We start from the raw sequence: 20,083 nt of genomic DNA, 5'->3' as shown, positions 1-20,083 counted from the left end.
ATTCACCTTACAAAATTCTCTAGCAATGGGAGATATGAGAAATTATGTCAGTCCGTCAGTCTGTCTCCTTGGCTTTTCAACATCTACCACAAGGAACTTAATTAACATGTTTTCTTGTAACAGTGATGTAAAAAATATGTTATTTAAGGGGGGGAGGCTTGTTTGTTTGTTTTGTATTTTTCTTCAAAGTATGTTGGGTTGGTTTTGACTAATAAATGTGGATTTGTTTCTGTTCAGTCCATAATTCCAGCCAGTTCTGTGACTGTCCCTTTTTGATCTCAGTGTTTTCTGATCTTTCTCCTGCATATTTAGACATCCAGCTGAAGCATTTGCCTCCTTATGTATAGAAGAATTTTGAACTTTTCTTGGTATTCTGAAAGAAACTAAAACCAGGTTGTTATGATTGTCCTTATCAAAGACTCTTCCATGGCAGACACAGAACATCAAGGAATATATTATATAATATAATAATAATAATATAAGCTATACTGCTTAGAAAGCTCTATTTAAAAATCTGCAGATTTGTTGGTGAAAAGCATAGGATTTCTGAATTGATTTGGTGGAATTTCTTTAAAAACCAAGCAATTGAGATATTTTGTTAAGTTAATGTTTTAACCTTCGTGCTATTGAGCTTTTAAAGTTGGATAATTGAGATAAAGCCTGGAATAGATGAGTTAAATTTTGTAAATTGTTACCTGTGAAACATAGAAATGCTCAAAATCACAACACCCTGTTCTCTCTTGCGTACTTGGAATGACACCTACATATGAATTAATAACTAAAAGGAAATATTAAAGTATTCATAGGGTGCATGAAAGTCCCAGTAGTGGCAAGGCTAGGTAGTGTTTCCAAAGAGCAAGGCTGTAGTTTAGGGTGGTTAGACATGCCTTTCTTGAACAAATGGAATAAAATACCTAAATCACTCCACTGTTGTCACCTCTCTCCACACTATTTATGTGCTTTTTGAGTAGTAATTGTACAAACTCTCTTAACCATTTTTTTATGGAATTCTTACACTGGCTCCAAGAAAACCATTTGCATTGCACCTGTGGCAGTTTGGTAGCAGCTATGTGTGCTCTGCTTTGACTCTTTTTTCAGAGGGTACCATTTGACTCTGCTGAGCCTGTTTCCTCTCTGCTAAAGGGAGTAGTGATGCTGCCCTGTTTTGGTAAGGCATCCTTCTGATCCAGAGGTGAAAGACCAGATAGAGCTTTCTTTTTATTGATCCCAAGAGAGCTTGAATACAAACTTCATAAAGGCCTGTGATCTCTGAAGGAGATTTTAGGAAGTCCTGCTGGGATTTGATTCTGTGTCTGTCATTTGAACTTGTTTTTTGACCCATTAATAAACCCTTGTCACCCGACTTCTGTTGCCTTTTGTTACAGTCATTACATTCCTCTGGAGTTTCTGTAGCCTTTGTCTGCTTTCTTTGGTTTTGTTTTTCTTCACTAGGGATAGATTTTTAAGTTGGCAGAAGGTGTAAAATTCAGTTCCCACCACCAGAAAACTCTGTGCATTTCCAAGGGGTATATAATAGCCATGCAAGCTCCTTTGCACCTTCCCTTTGGGAAAGTGCAGCTTGCAGTCTTCCTTCAGTAGGTGTGCAGCCTTAGTGGGCTGTGAGTGTTCCTCCTTGCCATTCCTCAGCCTGGCAAAGGAAGCAGTGCCACAGAGGAAGCTACAGGGAAGGCCTTTAAGGACCCAGATATGTGTCCTTAGATCTTGAGGGATATTCAGCACTGCAGAAAGTTCTTCTCACCTTTCTGTGTGTGCGTGGAGGCACGCACAGGCTCTCCCCGTGGGATGGGTACCTGATGTATTTGAAAGAGTCTCTGTGAGCTTTGGCTTTCTGCTGAGTGTGTGTGGGCCTTTTAGAACAGACAGCTTTCTCAGAGGGGACAAAGGTCAGTTTGAAATTTTTAGGTGTACTATGTAATGCAAGCTGTTGGCAGATTTGGAAGATACCCGTGAAATCTTTGTCAAGGAAGAGGCCTTTTGTTTCCAAGAGAAAGTTTTGGATGCAGAGTGGGAAGAGGAGTATTTGCAAGATGTGTCTGAAATATGTTTGTTTTGAAAGCCACTATTGAATTAGGTGTAAACTGTGATCCTGGTTTATATTCCTTAGGGCAGGGGAAGATGGAATCTGTTGTTTATTCGAGTGCAGGTTTTCCCCAGGGTGCTTATATACACTACAGAATATTCATTAAACTGTTGGCATTGTATCTCTAAATCTTTCCTTTGATTTCAGGTCTTAAATTAAAAAAGACAAGCCAGATATCCCCACTCCTCCCAAAATAAACCTAAGTTGTGAAGCTGTCCTTACCACTTTTGCTGAATGAAGCACAAACACCTACTGCTTTCTGGCAAACCCTGTTTATCAATGTAGACACTCTTCTGAGAGTTGTTTCACTGTGTCCACACAGTCTTTACCTGACTTTCAGAAAGACTGATAGCAAAGTTGTAAGGCAGATTACTGCCTATTTCAGATTTGGAGTTTTCTGTGTTTTCCAGCACAGGAAACAACATTGAACAACTACGAGGAACAAAATAACTTTTTTGCTTCTCTCAAGTTGGCTTTAAAGCAAGAAACCAGGAAAGGGACATGCCATTTACGTAAGTTTAGAAAACTTTCAAAATATCTCTTTTAAAATTTTTTTTAAGAGATATAGGGCTAGTGTCATGGCATGATGAGAAACTTTCCAAACTGGTTTGAGAAGATAAGTGCATTTTCTTTGTTATTTTGCATTCCACTAATATTGTGATTATTGTGCTACCATTTTAGCTATACAGTTGGTCATATTTTGTATGCTACTTTTAATATTGTTAAAAGGATGCCATTAATAAAGAGTGGGAACAAAATGGTTAGCTGGTTTTAACTGAGGTGACACATTTCAGCTGTTTCAGCTCCGCTGTTGTAGAGGGTCAAAGACAAAGGAGATTTCAGTTTCTAGAGCTTTGCTCTAAGATGGAAAGTAGACCTGTAACCCTGTGGTTCAGAGTTATGAAGCTAAGAAATTAATTTGGTAGTTCACAGAATTGTTCCTAAGATAAAATGAGAGGAAAGTGAGGGAAAAGGGAGTGTTCAGTGGGAAGGAAGTATCAAGAAAATAGACAGTTTGCTTAGGAAGACTTAGAAACAGATGAAGCCGAGACAAACTGAACAAAATAGCATCCTTAGAAGTGAGTTTGCCATACACTTAGACTTAAGCACACATTTTCTGTGGTGCTCTTCTGGAAATTGCTATTATGAAATGCTTTTTGTGTACTTGAGTTTTAACACAGCGGCTGCTACTACCTGCACACCTTGTTTTGGGTGATAATTTATTGTTTCAAGAAACTAAGGATAATTCCATTCTGCTTGTAAGGCAATCTACAGGGTTTTTTATTTGCTTCAGAGTGAATGGTAGTGATCTGCCCTTCAAGTGAAGCATTACTTTTACAGGATATTTAAAGTGAAGTAACCATATACAATAATGTAAATTATAGCCACATTTATACAAGTGCCTGCTATCAACTTAGACTGAGTAATAATTTTTTAAAGAAATTCTGAAATTTTCCATTTTTCACTTGCCCCAGTGATTCCCCTTATCCCTTTTATATTTAGCAGAGTAACCAAGATACCCAGCTGAGACATGACTCTTTCCTAACAGTACACTTTGTACTCATTGTACACTTGGTTCCCAACTGTACAGTATAAAAGATGTTTAAAAACATCTAGACTTACATGGAAATTACGTAACTGTGGTGAAAACTTCAAAAGAAAGCTTGGGGGTTTCCCCCCCACCCCCTTTGCTTTGTTTAGGTACATGTTTGGGCTGGATTTTTATCCGTGCACTCTTGCAAATCCTTCGTATTTGTACTCTTAAGTAACTGGTTCATCAGGAACTTTTAATGAAGTGTGTAATCTCATGGTGGGAAGATACATTTTTTTTTGTTTTTTCTTTTTCCTAGTTTCCATGTTCTTTTAGGGTGTGGTTCAAACTAAAGTGAATTTTAGGTTGATCTTTCCTTTTTTGACCTGCCAAAGGGTTTGTTCTGTTAGCATTGCTCTGCTCCCTGTAAATCAGACATTCTTCGTGGGCTGCGTCAGGTTACTAATGACATGATTAATGCAGGAAGGGTAGAGAAGGATGACGTAGTGGCTCATGCAAAGTTTACCTGAGAATTATCTGTAGCTCTCTACTGTTTAGTGTCTGTGTGAGTCATGGCCTGAAGCTCTGCCATTCCCTGTTCTTCAGCTGGGCAAGATCACACTTACCTCATTCTATGTATGCATTTCTCCCTTTCCTGCCAGATCTGATTAGAAGCACTTTTGTTTTAAACTCTGTTTGTGAAACATTCAATACACTTTTTGCAGATAGCTGACCATAAGGCTAGATGAAAAGTGCCATTAGATATGTCTGTGATCCAGACAGCTTTAGAAACTTTCTCTATCCTACACAAATTCTGATTTTTATCAGCTGAAGTCTTTTTCACATTCATGGGTTTAACAGTGATAGTGTTTTGACATTAGTGAGCTTTGCAATAGGACTGTGAGTCAGTCCCTGTCTGTCAGTAGTCTCCTTTTTCTTCTCATGTATTTGTACACATAAAAGCTTACAAAATACTAGCAGCAAGTTTCTGCTGCTGTCTCCGGTTTTTGAAGCTTCCTTAGGCTGCAGGTGCAAGAGTTCCCATTAAATTAGGTTCACCTATTGATTCCTTAATGAAGCATTTGGGAAATTCATCTTGCTGATAAGGAAGCATGGGCATGTTCTCTGATATACTTTGGAGCCTTGGTCATTCCCTTACTGAGGGCTGACTCAATGTGCCTGCAGACAATATTTGTTCTGCTATTTGTGTATGTGTGTCCTTTAACTGTCACGTGTTCTCAAGTCTCTTTTAAAAGACCAGAATGAAGTCAGTGTAGAATTTTCAAGTAATGCTGATTATTTTTTCAAGATTCCTTTGTTTTCTCTGTAGAACTGTCACAAAATCTTTGACATCTTTCAGGACTTCAGCTTTCCTCAGCTGAAACTGTCACCTTTTCTCTGTGTGAACTGTTGTCTGAATTATCTTGTGCAAAAAGTGCTTAATGTTTAACTGTACAAGAATATGGTGAAAGCAGGCTATCATTTTCCAGCCAGTTCATATCTCTCAACCTGCCACTGCCTATATCAGGAACACAAAGTGTGGGAAAAAGTTCTAAAATGATAGACAGAAAAATGTCTTGTGGGAAACCTAAAATGCCTTGAGACTCATTCTGTTAATAAAGAATGTTTTTACAAGCACAGCATCATCCCCTTTACTTTTTGACATTTTCAAAAATGGAAGCTTGAGAGCATAACATTTGTGTAGAATGTAAACAACCTTGATAAGTGGAAAAGTGACATTTTATGGAAATAGCATTGCCTTAAGAGAAAAGAATGGTCAAAGTGAATAATTAGCCAGAAAAAAAACAAAAACAAACCAACTTAGTTCTAAAAGGCTCAACTATTTCTAATAAAGGCTATGCTGATGCCTGAGATAAAATTTTATGTGCACTTTGATTACATTTTGCAAACATAACTTAAAGGAAAACAAACATCCCATGATCTGTTAATCTCGAAAGGTGCACCAGATGAGTAAATTCTTATTGTAAACACATCATTAAAATATCTAAAAGTTCTGTAATGCAACGTGAACACATTTTTCCGTACATTGCAGCATATGCTAATGGAGTTAATGATTATAATTACACAGATGCCTGAATAGGGATGGCAAAAGTTCATGTTCAGCTTAATGTCTGTATTTAATTTTCCTGCTTTTAAAGGAACTGTTTACATAAAAGAGTAACATAGATTTTATTCAGTGAGTTGGTGTTTAGGCAAAGAAGAAGCATATTGTTTGACACGTGCCTTTATGTAAGCTGTGTTTCTAGAATCTGTCTTTCAGTTGGAGCAGTGAAATGGCATTTCTGGCTTTTGTTTTATTCTGGTGAAATAGCCAGTGCCTTGGCTGTAGAACTGATTTTTTGCTTTTTCTCCAAACCCCTCTTCTTTCACGCTTGCAAACAGAAAATTTATCACATGAGGCTTTAAAATGCTTAGTTGTTGTTTTTTTTTTTTCAAAATTGAAAGGCATTGAATGAAGTAGAAGTGTAAAAAGTAACTGTTCTGCAAAACCTGTACCTTCACTTGTGCAGGTTTATGAGTCAGGACATCACCACCCTCCAGTTCATCAGGTTGGGGCTGCCTCTTGCTGCACAAAGCAGCAAACAGCCCTGCAGAGTGATAGAGCAAGCTGTGTCTGGCTCCTTGGCTCAGGCAAGCCCACAAATCCAGAGGAAGCTGTGATTGAGGAAGGACCCAAGAGGCAGGAAACAGATGTTGGCAGCAGTGTCCTGGTTCAGGCAGCCAGATAGCAAATGTACCAAGCCAAAATAACTAAGTGGGTTAAATGGCTATAACTGTAGCTCAGTCTTATTTATTGCGCTACTTAAATCTAGGTTTACCTAAGGCGTACTGTGCCTTTTGCACATGCTCTGCTTTGTTTGGCATTTGTGGTGTGTTGTCAAGCTTCAGAGACCTTGGCTGATAACACCATGGTCACCCATCAGGTGTTTCTGTGTGCAGTTAGGTACCTTTCTCAAAGGCTTGCTGGGGTCATCTTGGTATTTCAGTTGTTATTATCTTCTTTGTGGCCAAAGATCACCGTGCATAGGGGGATGCAAAAGGACAACGTTAAAGTCTAACATATTCAGAAAAAGTCCTTTGAAGTCTCCAAAACAATGCAGATTTAGGATTTTATTTTTTTTTTTTTCTGTATGTGCCTTTCTTGCTGTGGCCTTTGAATACTACATTAGTTGTATCAGCACCATAGGAATCCTGCAGCAAACTATTTCACTTGGGGTTTGGCATCTTCTCTTCCTGGGAGAGTGCATAGAATTGCATTTTCCAATCTGCTTTCAGGTTTTGCATGTTCCTAGTGTCCATTCATCAGTTCAACAGTCTCATATTACAAGATCCCAGAAGGATATGAAGAATCTCAGGGTTAAAATATAAATTAAAAAAAAAAAACAAAAAACCGCAAACCCACAACAAAACAAAACCTCAAAAAAAACTAACTCAAATAAACAAAACAAACAGAAATCCCACCCTTGAGTAGTACAAGTGGAATAGAAGAAAACCATGGTCTTGGCAGGTAAGCATGATTCTTAAAGTTTGTGCAATTAAGGCATCACTTATCAAGGAGAGGTGGTCCATGCTTGTGGTGCAGTGGAACAGCAGTGCAGAGGTCTCTGCCTGGAGCCTTTCTTTTGGCTCCTCTGGCTTTTAAGAAAGGCCTGGACAGCAGCTCTGTGATGGGATTTCTTGCATTTCATTTGGGACTCTCTATCTGTCAGATGTTTCTCAGAAGCAAAGCCTGGGTTTCTTGGTGGGCTGTCTGTACTTTAAAACCCTTTCAGGGCTGTTGCTGCCTGACTCCTGGCTCACTGTGGGAGCCTTTTGTCTGAGCTCCTGCAGGTAGATAGCAACTGGGTAATTCAGAGGGATTCTCAGTGCCCTCTTGCTCTTTGGCTGAACAATGTGAGAAAAGTGCATAATGTTACTGTCAGAGATCTTCCTTCATTCCTGCTCTAAATTTCCCCTTGGGGTTTGGTGAGTTTGTCTTGTTTATAGATAGCCCTCATTTTCCCTCATCTCCCATGATTGCTGCCGCCACCATTTTTCCATTTGAGAAGGTGTTTCCAGAGATAACCTCTTAAGCTTCCTGAGTGCAACCCTGTGACATTCTTAATTTGTACATGTTATTTTCTGCCACTTCTCTAGCACTGGAAATTTCCATTTCCCAAATCTCTTTAGGAGCGATGGGACACAACTCACTTTGTGCGGGTGATGAGGAATAGGTGGTGTGTTTGGCTTTTAGATCTCTATAACAAATATTTTCCATTTCTGAATTTACTAAGCCCCCCTTGTATGTAAATACTGGAATGTGCTGACTGGGGATTTGTTTTTAATATCATGTAAAGGTTTTTCTCTTGTAGCAAGTCTCCTAAATGCACGAACAAGATAACAAGAAGTCACAAAACTTAACACTGCTATAGTATTTTAGAAGCTGATTCAGATACAAAAAGATTTTTTCTTAGTTGAATGCCAATTAGTAAAAATGGAATGAACCTGTGTAAAAGTAGTGGATCTGATACTACTGTCACTGACCTGTTATTCTAGGGAAGAAGAACTTAGATCTGTTTTTCAGACAGTCATTCCCAGTGTTGGGGATGGACCAGCTGAGAAACAGATTTTGATGATAGTAAGTTTCAGCAAGTTTCATTCCAGTGGCTTCCCAGGTAGGAGAAAGAGATCTTGGTACGAGCTTGTGGACCTACTTACATTTTTTCAAATCCCCGTAAGACACAAATTCATGGGAAGCCAAACCACATTGGTTCCACTGTTTGTAGAGCTGCTTGCTCTTTTCTGTGGTGGTTTTTTGAAATCAAATTATGTCTGCCTTTGCTAAACTTCTGTTGTGTTGCTAGCTTTACTGTGTATGTTCCAGTTGCTAAAATACAAGAAGCCACAAAGGGCACCAGTGTAATAAACAAGAACAAATAAGGACAGTCTGAAATGCTGTTACTTGAAGATAGTTGACTTAAAAATCTGAAATTAAAAAAATGTTTCTCTTTTCGGTATTTATTTTATTTATAACTTTCTTACACCACTATGAACTTCTTTTCTTCCACTGGAATAAATACAAGAGGACTGCTTCTCACTTGCAACTATTTAAGAAATGCAAGCAATGAAAGTTAAAAATACTTCAGATTTGAGAATTAGTTTTTATCTAGAAGTAATGATTTTACATTCTGAATATTAGATCTGTTTTCAATTCTGTATGCATGTTCCTTAGGCAAATTTTTGAAAACATCGTCTTCTAATGAAGGTTAAATTTTCTGATTTTTCATTTTTTCTTTTTCATGAGTATTTTCTAATTTCTGATTACAATTTAATATAATGAAATAATCACCATGATGCTTGTGCTTATTTTAACTGTAGTTATTTATAAATAAAAAGGATTGGGCATGGAAAGCTATAATTATAAAAACTATTTAGCCTGGTAGATATCCTTCAAAAACCTGCTTATGTGTAACAACAGTATGAGATTACATTCAGTTTAAATTTGAGTCCTGTATTTAAAAGTTTCTGAATTTCTGTGGTACAGCCTCCTCTCTGAAACCTTGAAAATTACCTATTTAAAGCTTGTGTCTGGATGATCCTTACTATGGAATTCCTCCAGTTTTCTTTAGAGACCCACCACTTCAGGCAAAGTGTTTTTTATATTCCCTTGTCACGCTGCTTCAAGACAGGTTTCCCTCTGGTAAAATGGTTTCCTTTATTACTTATTTGTTTATGTTGGTAGTGGTTTCCCTCGTAAGGTTAATGACTGTTTCAAAGAAATTGCAATTTCCTGTTCTTGTGTAACTTGTTTACTTTAGATTTGTTCAGAAATTCTTTCTATTTTGAAGGTGTAATGCTCCAAGGAATGATTCTTAATCTTTCTTACCTTTTCCTCTCTCTTTTCTTCCAATTTTAGGTAAGAATGAGTTTTGCGGTGATTTTTTGGTTTTTGAAGAATTTCTGCTTGGGTAAAGTATTAATCTCTCTCTATTCCTTTAAAAAATTTTATTCTTTTTCTCTGTATTTGAGGGAGGAGGGGGAATTTTTGGCCAAAGCTAGTGCTGTGCCCTTTTAAATACTCTGATACAGTTGCTGGAAGAGAATTTGAAAATTTCAAGTTGGAGTTTGGGTTTTTCTTAATAATTTTCTGTATGCAGGATGATAGTAAAAATGTACAAGCAAGTTATTAACTGTCATCTGGAGAAGTTTGACATGTATTTCCATTCAATGAAGCAGTCTACTGCTTCAGATTTCTTGTGGAATACCTCCATGCTCAAAGGCCTTGCCCAATTATATAATAAGGTTTATATTGTAGTAGCTCTTCCTCTGTCTATATTCAAGAATTTAAAATAGATAGTAACAAGTAGGTCAGCTAAACATACACCAAAAATTAAATGGTAATTTAGCAGGGTAATTAACACACATTGCAATACCAGGATTTCAGAGTTGTTTCTTCTTTTTTGAAATAATAAAGCCTGGTATGTCTTTACTGTGTAATAATGATGTGGGGGCTGTGCTGAGCCGTGCTTTTCCCTCCGCAGCCATTACTAACTAGATTTGGGAGCTTCCCTTTAAGAGGCTGCAGTCTCAAGGGAAAAGATCTTCCATTTAGCAAGCCTAGAGACAACTTCTGATTATAGGAGAATCGGTTTATTGTGGAAAGTAATGAAACTATAAATATGACTTCCTGTGCAGTAGACATGTTTGTCAGTTTCTGGAAGCTTGAAAAAGGAGATCTTGTCTGGTTACAATTCACAATCAATCTATGGAAAGGAGTTTGGAACAGCAGCCCATTTCTTTTATCAGAGACACTCTTGGTTCAAACTACTGCAGTTCTGCTTTTTTGTTCTTTTTCCTGTATATATATATACAGTTTTAATTAATCAGTTAGAGGCCCAGTATGAGGTAATGCTGGAAATCAACAATTTGAATCCTGTGATTCTTAATAGAGAATTAATGGAAACAGCTCCTTGGTCAGAAAGTATGTCATTTGCACAGTATCTAAAGGCAGGCTCTGGGCATCTCTGTGCGTAATATATATTCCTTTGGGGTGTGTCTGGTTTTAGAAGATCAGAACTAAAACAAGAAATACTGTAATTCATACTGGGAAATAACCCTGATCTTTAAAATTCTCTAGCATATGTATTGTCACAACTTAGTCAGAAGGACCCTCTGTAGTCATCTAGACAAATCTTTTGTGTAATGTAAGGCAAAAATCTCTTGTTTATTATTCCAACAGATTTTACGTGGGCTTCAGCCTCTAATAAAGTCACTGCAAGCTGTGTTAATTTAAATTTTTCTCAAGTTTTAAATATGCTGCTTCCTTGCCATTCTATATGAAGGGGCATTAGAGATGCTCCCGAATGAAAAGTTGAGGTGCTGTGCTTCTTAGAGACAGAGCTTGCAGTTGCCCAGAGATGGGTGCCTGGTGTTTGTCCTAATCTTTACAGCTCCCCATGAAACTGGATCTCAGGTGGCAGTGAGGAAGAGGTGGGCAGCAGTGTGACAAGGACAGTAGAGTAGAGAAGTAGTGGCACTCGATGGCATGAGAGAGAGGAAAAGGTGTGAAAAAGCTGGCATCAATCACAGCTTCAGAGAGGTAAGAAAACATTGATCTAGGATTTAAAAGGTGGGATTCCTATACTGTTACATATATATATATATATATATATATATAAATAGATATATAGATATATAGATATAGATATAGATATAGATATAGATATAGATATAGATATAGATATAGATATAGATATAGATATAGATATAGATATAGATATAGATATAGATATAGATATAGATATGTGTGTGTGTATATATGTATATATATATATATATATACTGTTCTCTATATACTGGCCTTGACCGTGTTCTTATTTTTAGAGTAAGCAGACTTAGATGAGATTCAGGCCTTTAGGTAGTGGTTCTGAGTGGAAGAAACCACTGAGGAAAGGGGTAAAGCACTCGTGCTTCATGTCCTGCACACACTCTTGCTTATGTACTTGCTTTCACTCACTGTTGTCCTTTCCTGGCAATCTCTTTTGTTGGTTAAAGAATTAGGGTATTTGAGAGTTTGAGGCTGAGCACAGCTTTAATTACCTGTCTGGAGTATTGCATTAGCTTCACTCTGACAGCTACCCACCTCCATATGCTCTTTCCACTTGTGTCTAAGTACCGTGCAGTTGTACTCCACAAAGGAGCAGAAACATGGATGTTGTGCCCCTGGGCCACATCAGAACGGAGTGCATGTGCATATACTGCACACACAGCGCAAGCCTGGGCCATGTGGATAGCCTTGCTACAGTGTAATTCTCTTTTTTCTCTTCTCTGTGGTGTTTTCTGAATGGACAGTAGCTTGGGGACAGGGAGGAAAGAACAATACACTCTGAAAAAAACCTAGATTTTGCTTCCTTGAGATCAGGTTTTGCACTGGTTTTATAGGGTCACTTTGTCATTCAGTTAAGGAAACAGTCAATAGAGTTAATTTGAGTACAGATAGAAACACTGCTTTCTTTGATCTGAGCTCTGTCCTGTGACTTAAAGGAGCCACATTCCTACAGACAAACTGTCTTCTCTGAAGGTCTTCAATACCATAAATCTCATATCAAATATGGGGAAGAAATGAAGTATGCAGTTCAGATTATTTATTTTGAAATATAGATTCAGCTAAAAAAAAAAGAAAAAAAAATAAGTATAGATGTAGATTACATCACTTGTTCTGCAGTACTTATATTTTCTGCTAGGATACCAGTTTACTGCCAAAATATGACTCAAAAGATCAATAGCAAACAATCTGTACAAGTTTACACAAGAGAACTGAAGTAGTTCATTCCATAAGCATTGTGTTTTAAAAGCACACATTTCAAAAATAGATACTTCTTTGGGAAGGCTGCTTTCTTAATTTTCACTGTTGCTTTCAGAAGTATGTCCAAATAGTTACAGGGTTGGTTTTTTGGTTTTTATTTCCCTGAGAAATCTGTTGCTGCACACTGAGGATATAAGGGAATTTGAATGGCTATGGCTCTGAATGCGTGCAGTTAACAGAGGTCAGCCATAATATTTCTTGCCACAAAGACAATCTTAAATTATAAAAAAAAAAAATAAAAAAATTACAAGTCTGATGCTAATTATTGTAACATAGAATTGAAATGGAGGTCTGAAAGGTACATTCCATTTAAGGACATGCTGATCATGGTGGCTCTGGTTGAGGGAGACTCATTTGTCATGTTTTTATAAATATTGCTGTGCTGTACATTTAATGTTTAATGTGTTTTGATTCCTTTAAAGCCCTCTGGATTTTTTTATCTAAAGATCTGTGTATTAAGAAGTGAATGATATTTTTTCCATATCTGTGCTTGGTTAACATTCTACATAAAACAACTTGCACAAGTAATTGTGCACTAATAGACATATTTTTTATTTTTGTATAGTCCTTTTTTGTTGAGACTGTCAGACATTTTGCTTCTCAGTCATTGTCTTCAGACTTCTTTTAATCATCTGTATATTGGTCCATTTACCAAGCCAAATAGCATAAGGGAAAAGGAAGGAGAGCTGCCAACTCTCTCCTGTTTTTTATTTCTGAGATTAAAAAGTTTCACACAAATTTCTCAAGTTCTTTTCTCAAGGAGGAAAAATGCGCAGTTTGGGAATGAATCCTATCCCTTTTGTTCAGCTCATGCTTTTTATTAAACTCCTTGGCTCTTGATTTGACATTATCTACCCAGTAACTGATAGTCAAAGTCTCCACAGCATTTCCAACAATTCCAGAGGCGTCCTGACCATCTACAGATAGTAATGTTTGATAGCACTGGGGGCTTTTTTATGCTACAAATGCTTGAGTATATCATAGCTTTTAGATTTGAGAAAAAGCACACATTTTAGAAAAACAACTGAAAAAAGTAGAAATTGGAAAAATTGGAGTAGGTGGAAAAGAAGGGCAACTGAGGTAGTCAGGGCTTTCAGCTCTGGGTATATTGCTGAATGTTCTTTAATTTTAATTTTAGCACTTATCTGTTGAGATTGTGAGAACAACCTTCGTTATTCTTAGCAGTTAACCCACCACAAAGGTTTGTTCTCCTTTTATATATGACTTGTCAAAATACTATGACAACTAGGCTGATTTTAGACAAACAGATCCTGGCTCTAAAAAGACAGTAAGTCTTCAAGTCAAACATGGAGGGCAGCCATTGGCACTGGGAGAAGTAAGAAACCACAGATTGTTTTCTCATTGGATGAAGAGCTTGAAGCAACGTAAAGTTAATTGAAGAATTCCTTGAAAGTGAAGTCAGCCTAAAATAAAAGCTATGGGGTCTATAATTTACTAAATGTAAAAGCTTTGTGAGCAGTAGTGAACATAAAAGTTTGAAAAAAACATATTTTAGTAAACATATCTGGCTTGTGTTATGGACTGTCCTGTTTTAATTATTTGTCCAAATAATGTAGATTTGCAGTATGATCTCTAATTAGGCACAGTTTGATTTATTGAGCTGGCCCCACATAAACCATGATGTCATGCTCAAAATTGCAGTTCTGCTCTTGCAGTTTAAAGATGATTATTTTTAACTTTGGAATGCTTCGGTTTTGTGCATCTTGGCTTTTAGCTTTGTGAACTTAAGATGTGCTCTGCTCTTCTCCTCCTTCCTCCCCCCAGATCAAAGCAATCTGTTGTAATGTGACCAGAGCAAAACCTTCTGAAATGGACTTCTGAATACTCTCAGCTTTAATTCTTGTTGGTAAATAAGAAGAAAGGCAAGACTCTTCACGCTTGCTGTTGGGGTGGGGGTGGAGGGGTTGAGAAATAGGTACAATAAGTATTGAACTATGTTTTGCCAGTTGTCCAGATGCTGATGCCATTCTAGTGCAGGACTGCTTCATTTATGTCTCCAAAAGGTCTTAGTTTTCTTTTGATGCTATAATTGAAGAAAAAGGAAAAGAGAGGGGAGGGAAAGCAGGGAAAAAACCCGACCACAGACACAAAGAAAAGGAGAGAGGTGGGATCTGCACTGCCTGTTACTGCAGGTAATAATTACTTACTAGAAATGGGAACTCTCATGCACACGAGTTTTTATTCATATGTGTTGCATTTTCTGCTTGTTTCCCATTTGAATAGGAAAATTTGCCTTTCCTTAAACCAGGGTCTCTTCAAAATGCAGAAGGAAGCTTTGCATGAGGATTTCTGCATTTCCCTACAGAGGAGGTCTTCTGCAGCGATGAGCAACATCCCTTCCTGCCAGCATTCCTGATCTGGACTTGTGGGCAAAGGGCCAAAGCACACCAGAATGTGGAGGAAGGGAGAACTGAAAGCTGGGTCTGAGTATGATCTCTCCTGCCAAGCTCATTGAGCATGTTAAGAAGAGAACAGCATTTCAGGGCTGTGGGAGTCTTTCTGTGGAGGTGTCAATACTACTTCAAGCAAGGCCCCCACAGGCTGATGGCAAACTGGAGAGGGAACAAGAATAAAGGCATGGAGGTGTCACAGTTATACTGGAGGCACTTAATTACCTAGCAATATCAAAAGGAGGGAATTGTGTTCAGAAGGCAGTAGCTGTGGCAAAGGAATTTTGTAACAAAGCAATTTCTGACTGGGAGGGGAAGATGAAAATACCTTCCTGTGGATTTTAGTGGGAAGATTCTGTGAGCTGCTCTTGGTAGTGATTGCAGTGTTTCTGGCTCATGCAGGTTGAGAACAATGCATGTTGAGTCATTGCAAAGCTGTACTTCTCATGAGGAGCCTTGATTATATAGCAGCTGACTCAGTTTCTATGCTATAAATTGATTACAGCTTAAAAGACTCATAAAAAGTCATGGGATTTCTTAGGGTTTTTTATAAGGATATTCTCAAATGAGTATCACATTTTTAATATAGTCAGTTGTTGACTAATATATTGGTTTTAGATGTGTAACTGCTCATAGTTGTCCTAGAACTATATTCAGTTTAGGTAATGAGGCTTGGAGACAGTGTTGCTTCAGAGGGAAAGGGGAAAGGAGTTCATACCCTTCTGACACTTTGGTGCCAGTGAATGTAAATGGATGGAAAGTGTGTATGAGTTTGCTAATGATTCATCTACTCTTTTTTTGACCTGGCAAAATTGCCAACTGAAACTGAAACCATCTAGAATAAGGTGAAAACATTAATTCCTTGTTTACTGTCAGTTATGGGGGCCTGTAATGTCCTTATTGAAACAGTATCAGTAAAAACAGCCTACATTTGCTTATGAGCAGACTACCTGTCTTGTTTTGATGAAATGAAATTAAATAAGTGGTAGGTTTCAAATAACTCCCTTGTAAGATGCTCATGCTTTGTCTTGTGTTAATATATGTTTGGGTTTTTGGTTTTTTGTTTTTTTTCTTTATCATTGGTTACAAATCTGAATGCAATCTCTTTTCCAGGATGGTAATTAACATAGTTGAAATCAATCTTACCCAGAGATCTGCGTGAGGTGGCTGTCATGCGCTGTGTATGTGTCTGGGCACATTCATGCACGTGCATTGGTTTTGTTGTCACTTTCTTTAGTGGATCTGGCAATATACTTGGTACAGAAACAGCCAGACCTTGAGGAACTTAGAACTGACAACAGTTTAATTCTTTTTTGTGTATTAAATGACTGATGCAGGTTTAATTTTTTTTTTTTTTTTTTTGTGGCAGCTCTTCTCCTGGCACTTACTTGCAGAAACTGGTCTTGGAACTCAGAGGGACAGCTTGCCTATGAGAGTAGTAACAGCTTCTCCATCACTTCATCTTGTCATTAAAACTGGACATTCATCCACAAGCTGTCTCACAGCTCTGTAGTTAAGGACTGAAAATACTCTGTGAGGATCTTCAGCCTGCAATATATGCTGAAGTGATCCTTATGGCCAAAACATTAAGGGGGTGAAGATGACTGTCATGAGAAACGAACATGGAGGGAGGTGGGACATGAACATGCCTGCTGTGATACTCTGGAATTGCCAGGAGCTGACCAGATGGAAAGCTAATGACACTTTGTGGTTACAGTACTTCCAGTAGCTTCCCCTTCCTTTTGCTCTAAAATGTAAAGCTGTTTAGTATTACATAAAAATCCAGGCTCTTCAAGAACATGTGCCTGAAATTATTTTCTTGATACTGATGCCAAAACCAACTGGGATCACAGCATACCAAAGTACTTGAACAGAGAGATGGAGGTGATCAAATCTGGTACACAGAGAGTCTCATGGTTGTGGAGCCTTGTGAATGACACAGGGAGGAGCGCATCTGGCAGCTGCATAATTTGAACAAGCCCTTGGGCATTGACTGATGGTGTGCTGGTCACATACAGGAACTTACCACGTCTTTTGCAAAATTCTGCCCTCTCATACTCACTTTCTCAGCTGCAATTGTTCCCTGTCTTGTTTTGGTCAGAACAAGCAGGCTCAGAACAATCGAAAAATGAGGGATCTCATTTGTTCTAATCTGTATTGGGTGGAGATGACTAGAGAATGATCATGCAAGCAGCTAGGCGAGTTTGAGGAGTGTTGACCTACCCTTTGGCTGTGTGTAGGAAAAGGGAGATATATCCTCTGAGGAGAGGTGACTCCTGGGATGCTCAGTGATGTCTTTGCTGTGTATCTGGAGGCTGCAAAGGCAGGTGCACACAGATTCTCACCTGAGTGCTGTGTCACACCCTGCTAGCTTGAGCTGGTTCGCAGAGAAGCTGTGATGCCACGGGTCAGACTGTGGCTCTAGGAAAGCTAAGCAGCCTTCATGGCTGCACACTTAAAGGCAGACTGCTGCACTTGTTGGCAGATATAGCACAGCTTTGCTTTTGCTGTTTTGTGAGACCACTCCTGACAGGGCATATTGGAAGGTGCACTTTTCCTCAAATGCAGCTTTGCCCAAGGAAAGCTTTGGCTCATTATTGATTACATCAGGATTTCAGGAGGCAGTGCTAAGATGATTCACATTCATTAAGTAAACTTCCAGCACCATCCTGGGAGGCAGGTTTAGAGAGGGTTTAGAGAGGAGGAAATGGAGATGAGTAACCTGAAGGTGCATCGGGAATTTGCTTCAGAGCTGAAATGAAACTTTGGCTCTAGGCATCCTGCCTCTGGAAATTCCTGTGCTGCTTGAGTTTCATGTCAACACTGTCACATTACAGCACTGTAATTTAGGGTAATTTATAAATCTGTATCTGTGGTTGATAAGATTTGCATAAACCACATCCATTAACAACAAAAGGACTGCTATTAAAAAGTTAAGTAATAAAAAATCATAGCATCAGTGGCATGGATAGACTGTCTAAGAAAAGGCATCACTTCTTTATATCTGGCTGCTACTGAGCATTGAGAAGCAGATGTATTGTCAGACCATTGGCCACCTAGTCCTGTATGTCATCTGTAACAGCCAGAGAAAGATTACAGGAACAGAACAAGTCTACAGTCATGCCTTTTTTTGTCACGTCTTGCTGGTTTTGACAAATCTGCTCAAATTCTATTCTGAAATCTATTCTCAGGTTTGAATTTTGGAAATTGTGCCTCATCGTGGCAACATATCCATAGGAATCTGTCTTTTCTTATGAACTGTATGATTTAGCATACCCAAACCTCCTCAGACACATTTTGTAATCACCATCTGCTAATGGTGTGTTGTGATATATACTTGTGTTTGTGAAGTTTCTTTTGAAGCAGGATAAATTCATCTGCCCACCATAGTCTAGAAGACTTGAGAAATGTGATGAGTCTAGTTACAGTGTTTATTCTTTCATTTTATAGAAGAGTTAGTGAATTAGAATTAGTGAATATGGAAACTGCCAAAAGACCTTTTCCTTTAGGAATATGGAGATAAGGAAGGCCCCTATAAAATGTGAAAGAGGCCACTGTGTTTTGTGTTTTCTTCCCAGAGCTCTGTAGTTGCATCCTTGCCATGGGTAGGCCAATCATTTATGCAAGGACATACTTTCACTGAATGGCTTTTGCATGATCCTAGGCCATCCAGTCCACTTTGTAATCTTTGAGAAAAGTCTTTTATGTCTTTGTTTTTAGTTCATGTGTGAGAATTATTGTTTTAAAACAACAACATCATAAAATGATTTTATTTAAAGTTACAAAAGTGAGTAATTAATTGAATTTTTTTATAAGATTTTAAAAGCAAAGTTGTGATTTTTTTATTAGTTACCATTGATTCTGCATGACTGTAATGAACAAGGGAAATCAGGAAAACGAATTTCCCCTGGTTTCAAGGGGAAAAATGCAGGCACATGGGTCAAAGAGCCAGCATGTTGTTCTCGGAAGAAGCCATTTCATTTTTCCTAATGTGGACATGCAGTACTAAAGCTTGCTGGTTTATGACTGCACAGTACTAAAATGCTGTTTATTGTCAGTCTCTTCTCATCTGAATCATGTTATTCAGTCCAGATTTTCTTTGAAACCACTGTCAGATGTGCAGTATGGATGAATGCTCAGAGAAACCAACGGGTGTTTGGCACTCTGATGCTTTTAATTATTGAGGTTGATCATTAATTTCACACGTGGTGAGAAAATGCTTATGTCTGTTATCTATTTAGATTTCAACATTGAATGAAAGGTATTGCTGATTTTTTTTGGTAAGAAAAAATAACTATAGAGAAAATAGTAGCCTTTTGCTTTGCTTGTCCTATGAATTTGGAAACAAGGTAGAGTTGATTTTATGCAGGCCTTTGTAATAATGAATGTGTTCGTTTGCTTGAACAAGTATTTCACTGGGAAACAGTAGCATTTGGTTTTGTTGTTTCTTCATCCAAATTTTACCAAGGAGGAGAAGAAAAAGAAACTTTCTGGGCTCCTTTCAAATAGTGATACCCTCTCTTCCTGCAAATAAACATACCCTAATTTCTCATCTGCAAATAAACATTAAGTTATCTTCATTTCTCATGTGAAAGTAAAAGGCAAGAGCTTCTCATCCATCTCTCAAATCAATGGTTAGTAGGTGCTTTGTTGCATCCTGATCTGACACATTGTTTTTATTTTCTTTTTGTCCCTCAATTTATAACGGTGACTGAAACCTGTGGAAAATACATTGGTACCTGGAAATTTTGCTTTTAGCTATAGGAATGAAATCTGGTACTAGATAGTGCTTCTTTCCAAGAACCTTGTCATGCCTGCAGTTCGCAAAGTATTTCAGCAGCCTGTGTGGATGAGCTTCTGATTTATTTTTCTTGTTTATAGACATAGTATTTGTCAAGTATAAGTAATGAAAAATCACAGAGAAGATGAAGTTTCATTTCTGTTTGGAGCATGTGCCCAGTCATGATTGTGAAGGCTCTTTTTTCTGCTCTTCTGGGTTTTTTTTAAGCGCACGGCTAGAACATCCCACATGCTGTAATACTTTCCATTTGCAGAGCCCTCTGTTTGATGATTACAAGCTGCTCTGTAAACATTTTTTGGTCTGACAGTCATTTTTCAGAGTCTGGAGCCCTCTCCATTTTTGGTGGGAATGCGACTAAGTGATTTGTTCAGGG

General features: G+C 38.1%; 2 protein-coding genes and 1 long non-coding RNA gene across 5 annotated transcripts in view; 2 read left to right on the top strand and 1 right to left on the bottom strand.

Annotated features, from left to right (window-relative positions):
• Positions 1-20,083, top strand: part of CMSS1 (cms1 ribosomal small subunit homolog) — a 220,733-nt gene that overhangs the window by 103,749 nt on the left and 96,901 nt on the right. The window contains exon 4 of one of the 2 annotated variants that reach the window (XM_086883045.1): positions 9,550-9,601. The exons of the other annotated variant lie outside the window; for it this stretch is intronic. Coding sequence (XP_086739171.1) covers positions 9,550-9,601 — 52 coding nt within the window. The remainder of the gene's footprint in view (positions 1-9,549; positions 9,602-20,083) is intronic. 2 annotated transcript variants of the gene reach the window in all.
• FILIP1L (filamin A interacting protein 1 like) overlaps positions 1-20,083 on the bottom strand; it is a 187,110-nt gene that overhangs the window by 101,951 nt on the left and 65,076 nt on the right. The window lies entirely within an intron of this gene.
• On the top strand, positions 14,284-16,707 carry LOC111939827 (uncharacterized). Its single transcript, XR_002869354.2, has 2 exons — positions 14,284-14,651; positions 14,768-16,707. It is a non-coding gene; the product is annotated as an uncharacterized LOC111939827 (long non-coding RNA).

This window comes from Cyanistes caeruleus, chromosome 3, assembly GCF_971803275.1.
Source record: "Cyanistes caeruleus chromosome 3, bCyaCae1.hap1.1, whole genome shotgun sequence".
In the NCBI taxonomy this organism is placed as follows: Eukaryota; Metazoa; Chordata; class Aves; order Passeriformes; family Paridae; genus Cyanistes; species Cyanistes caeruleus.
The sequence above is the reverse complement of the archived record's forward strand: the minus strand, read 5'-3'. Positions and strand labels throughout refer to the sequence as shown.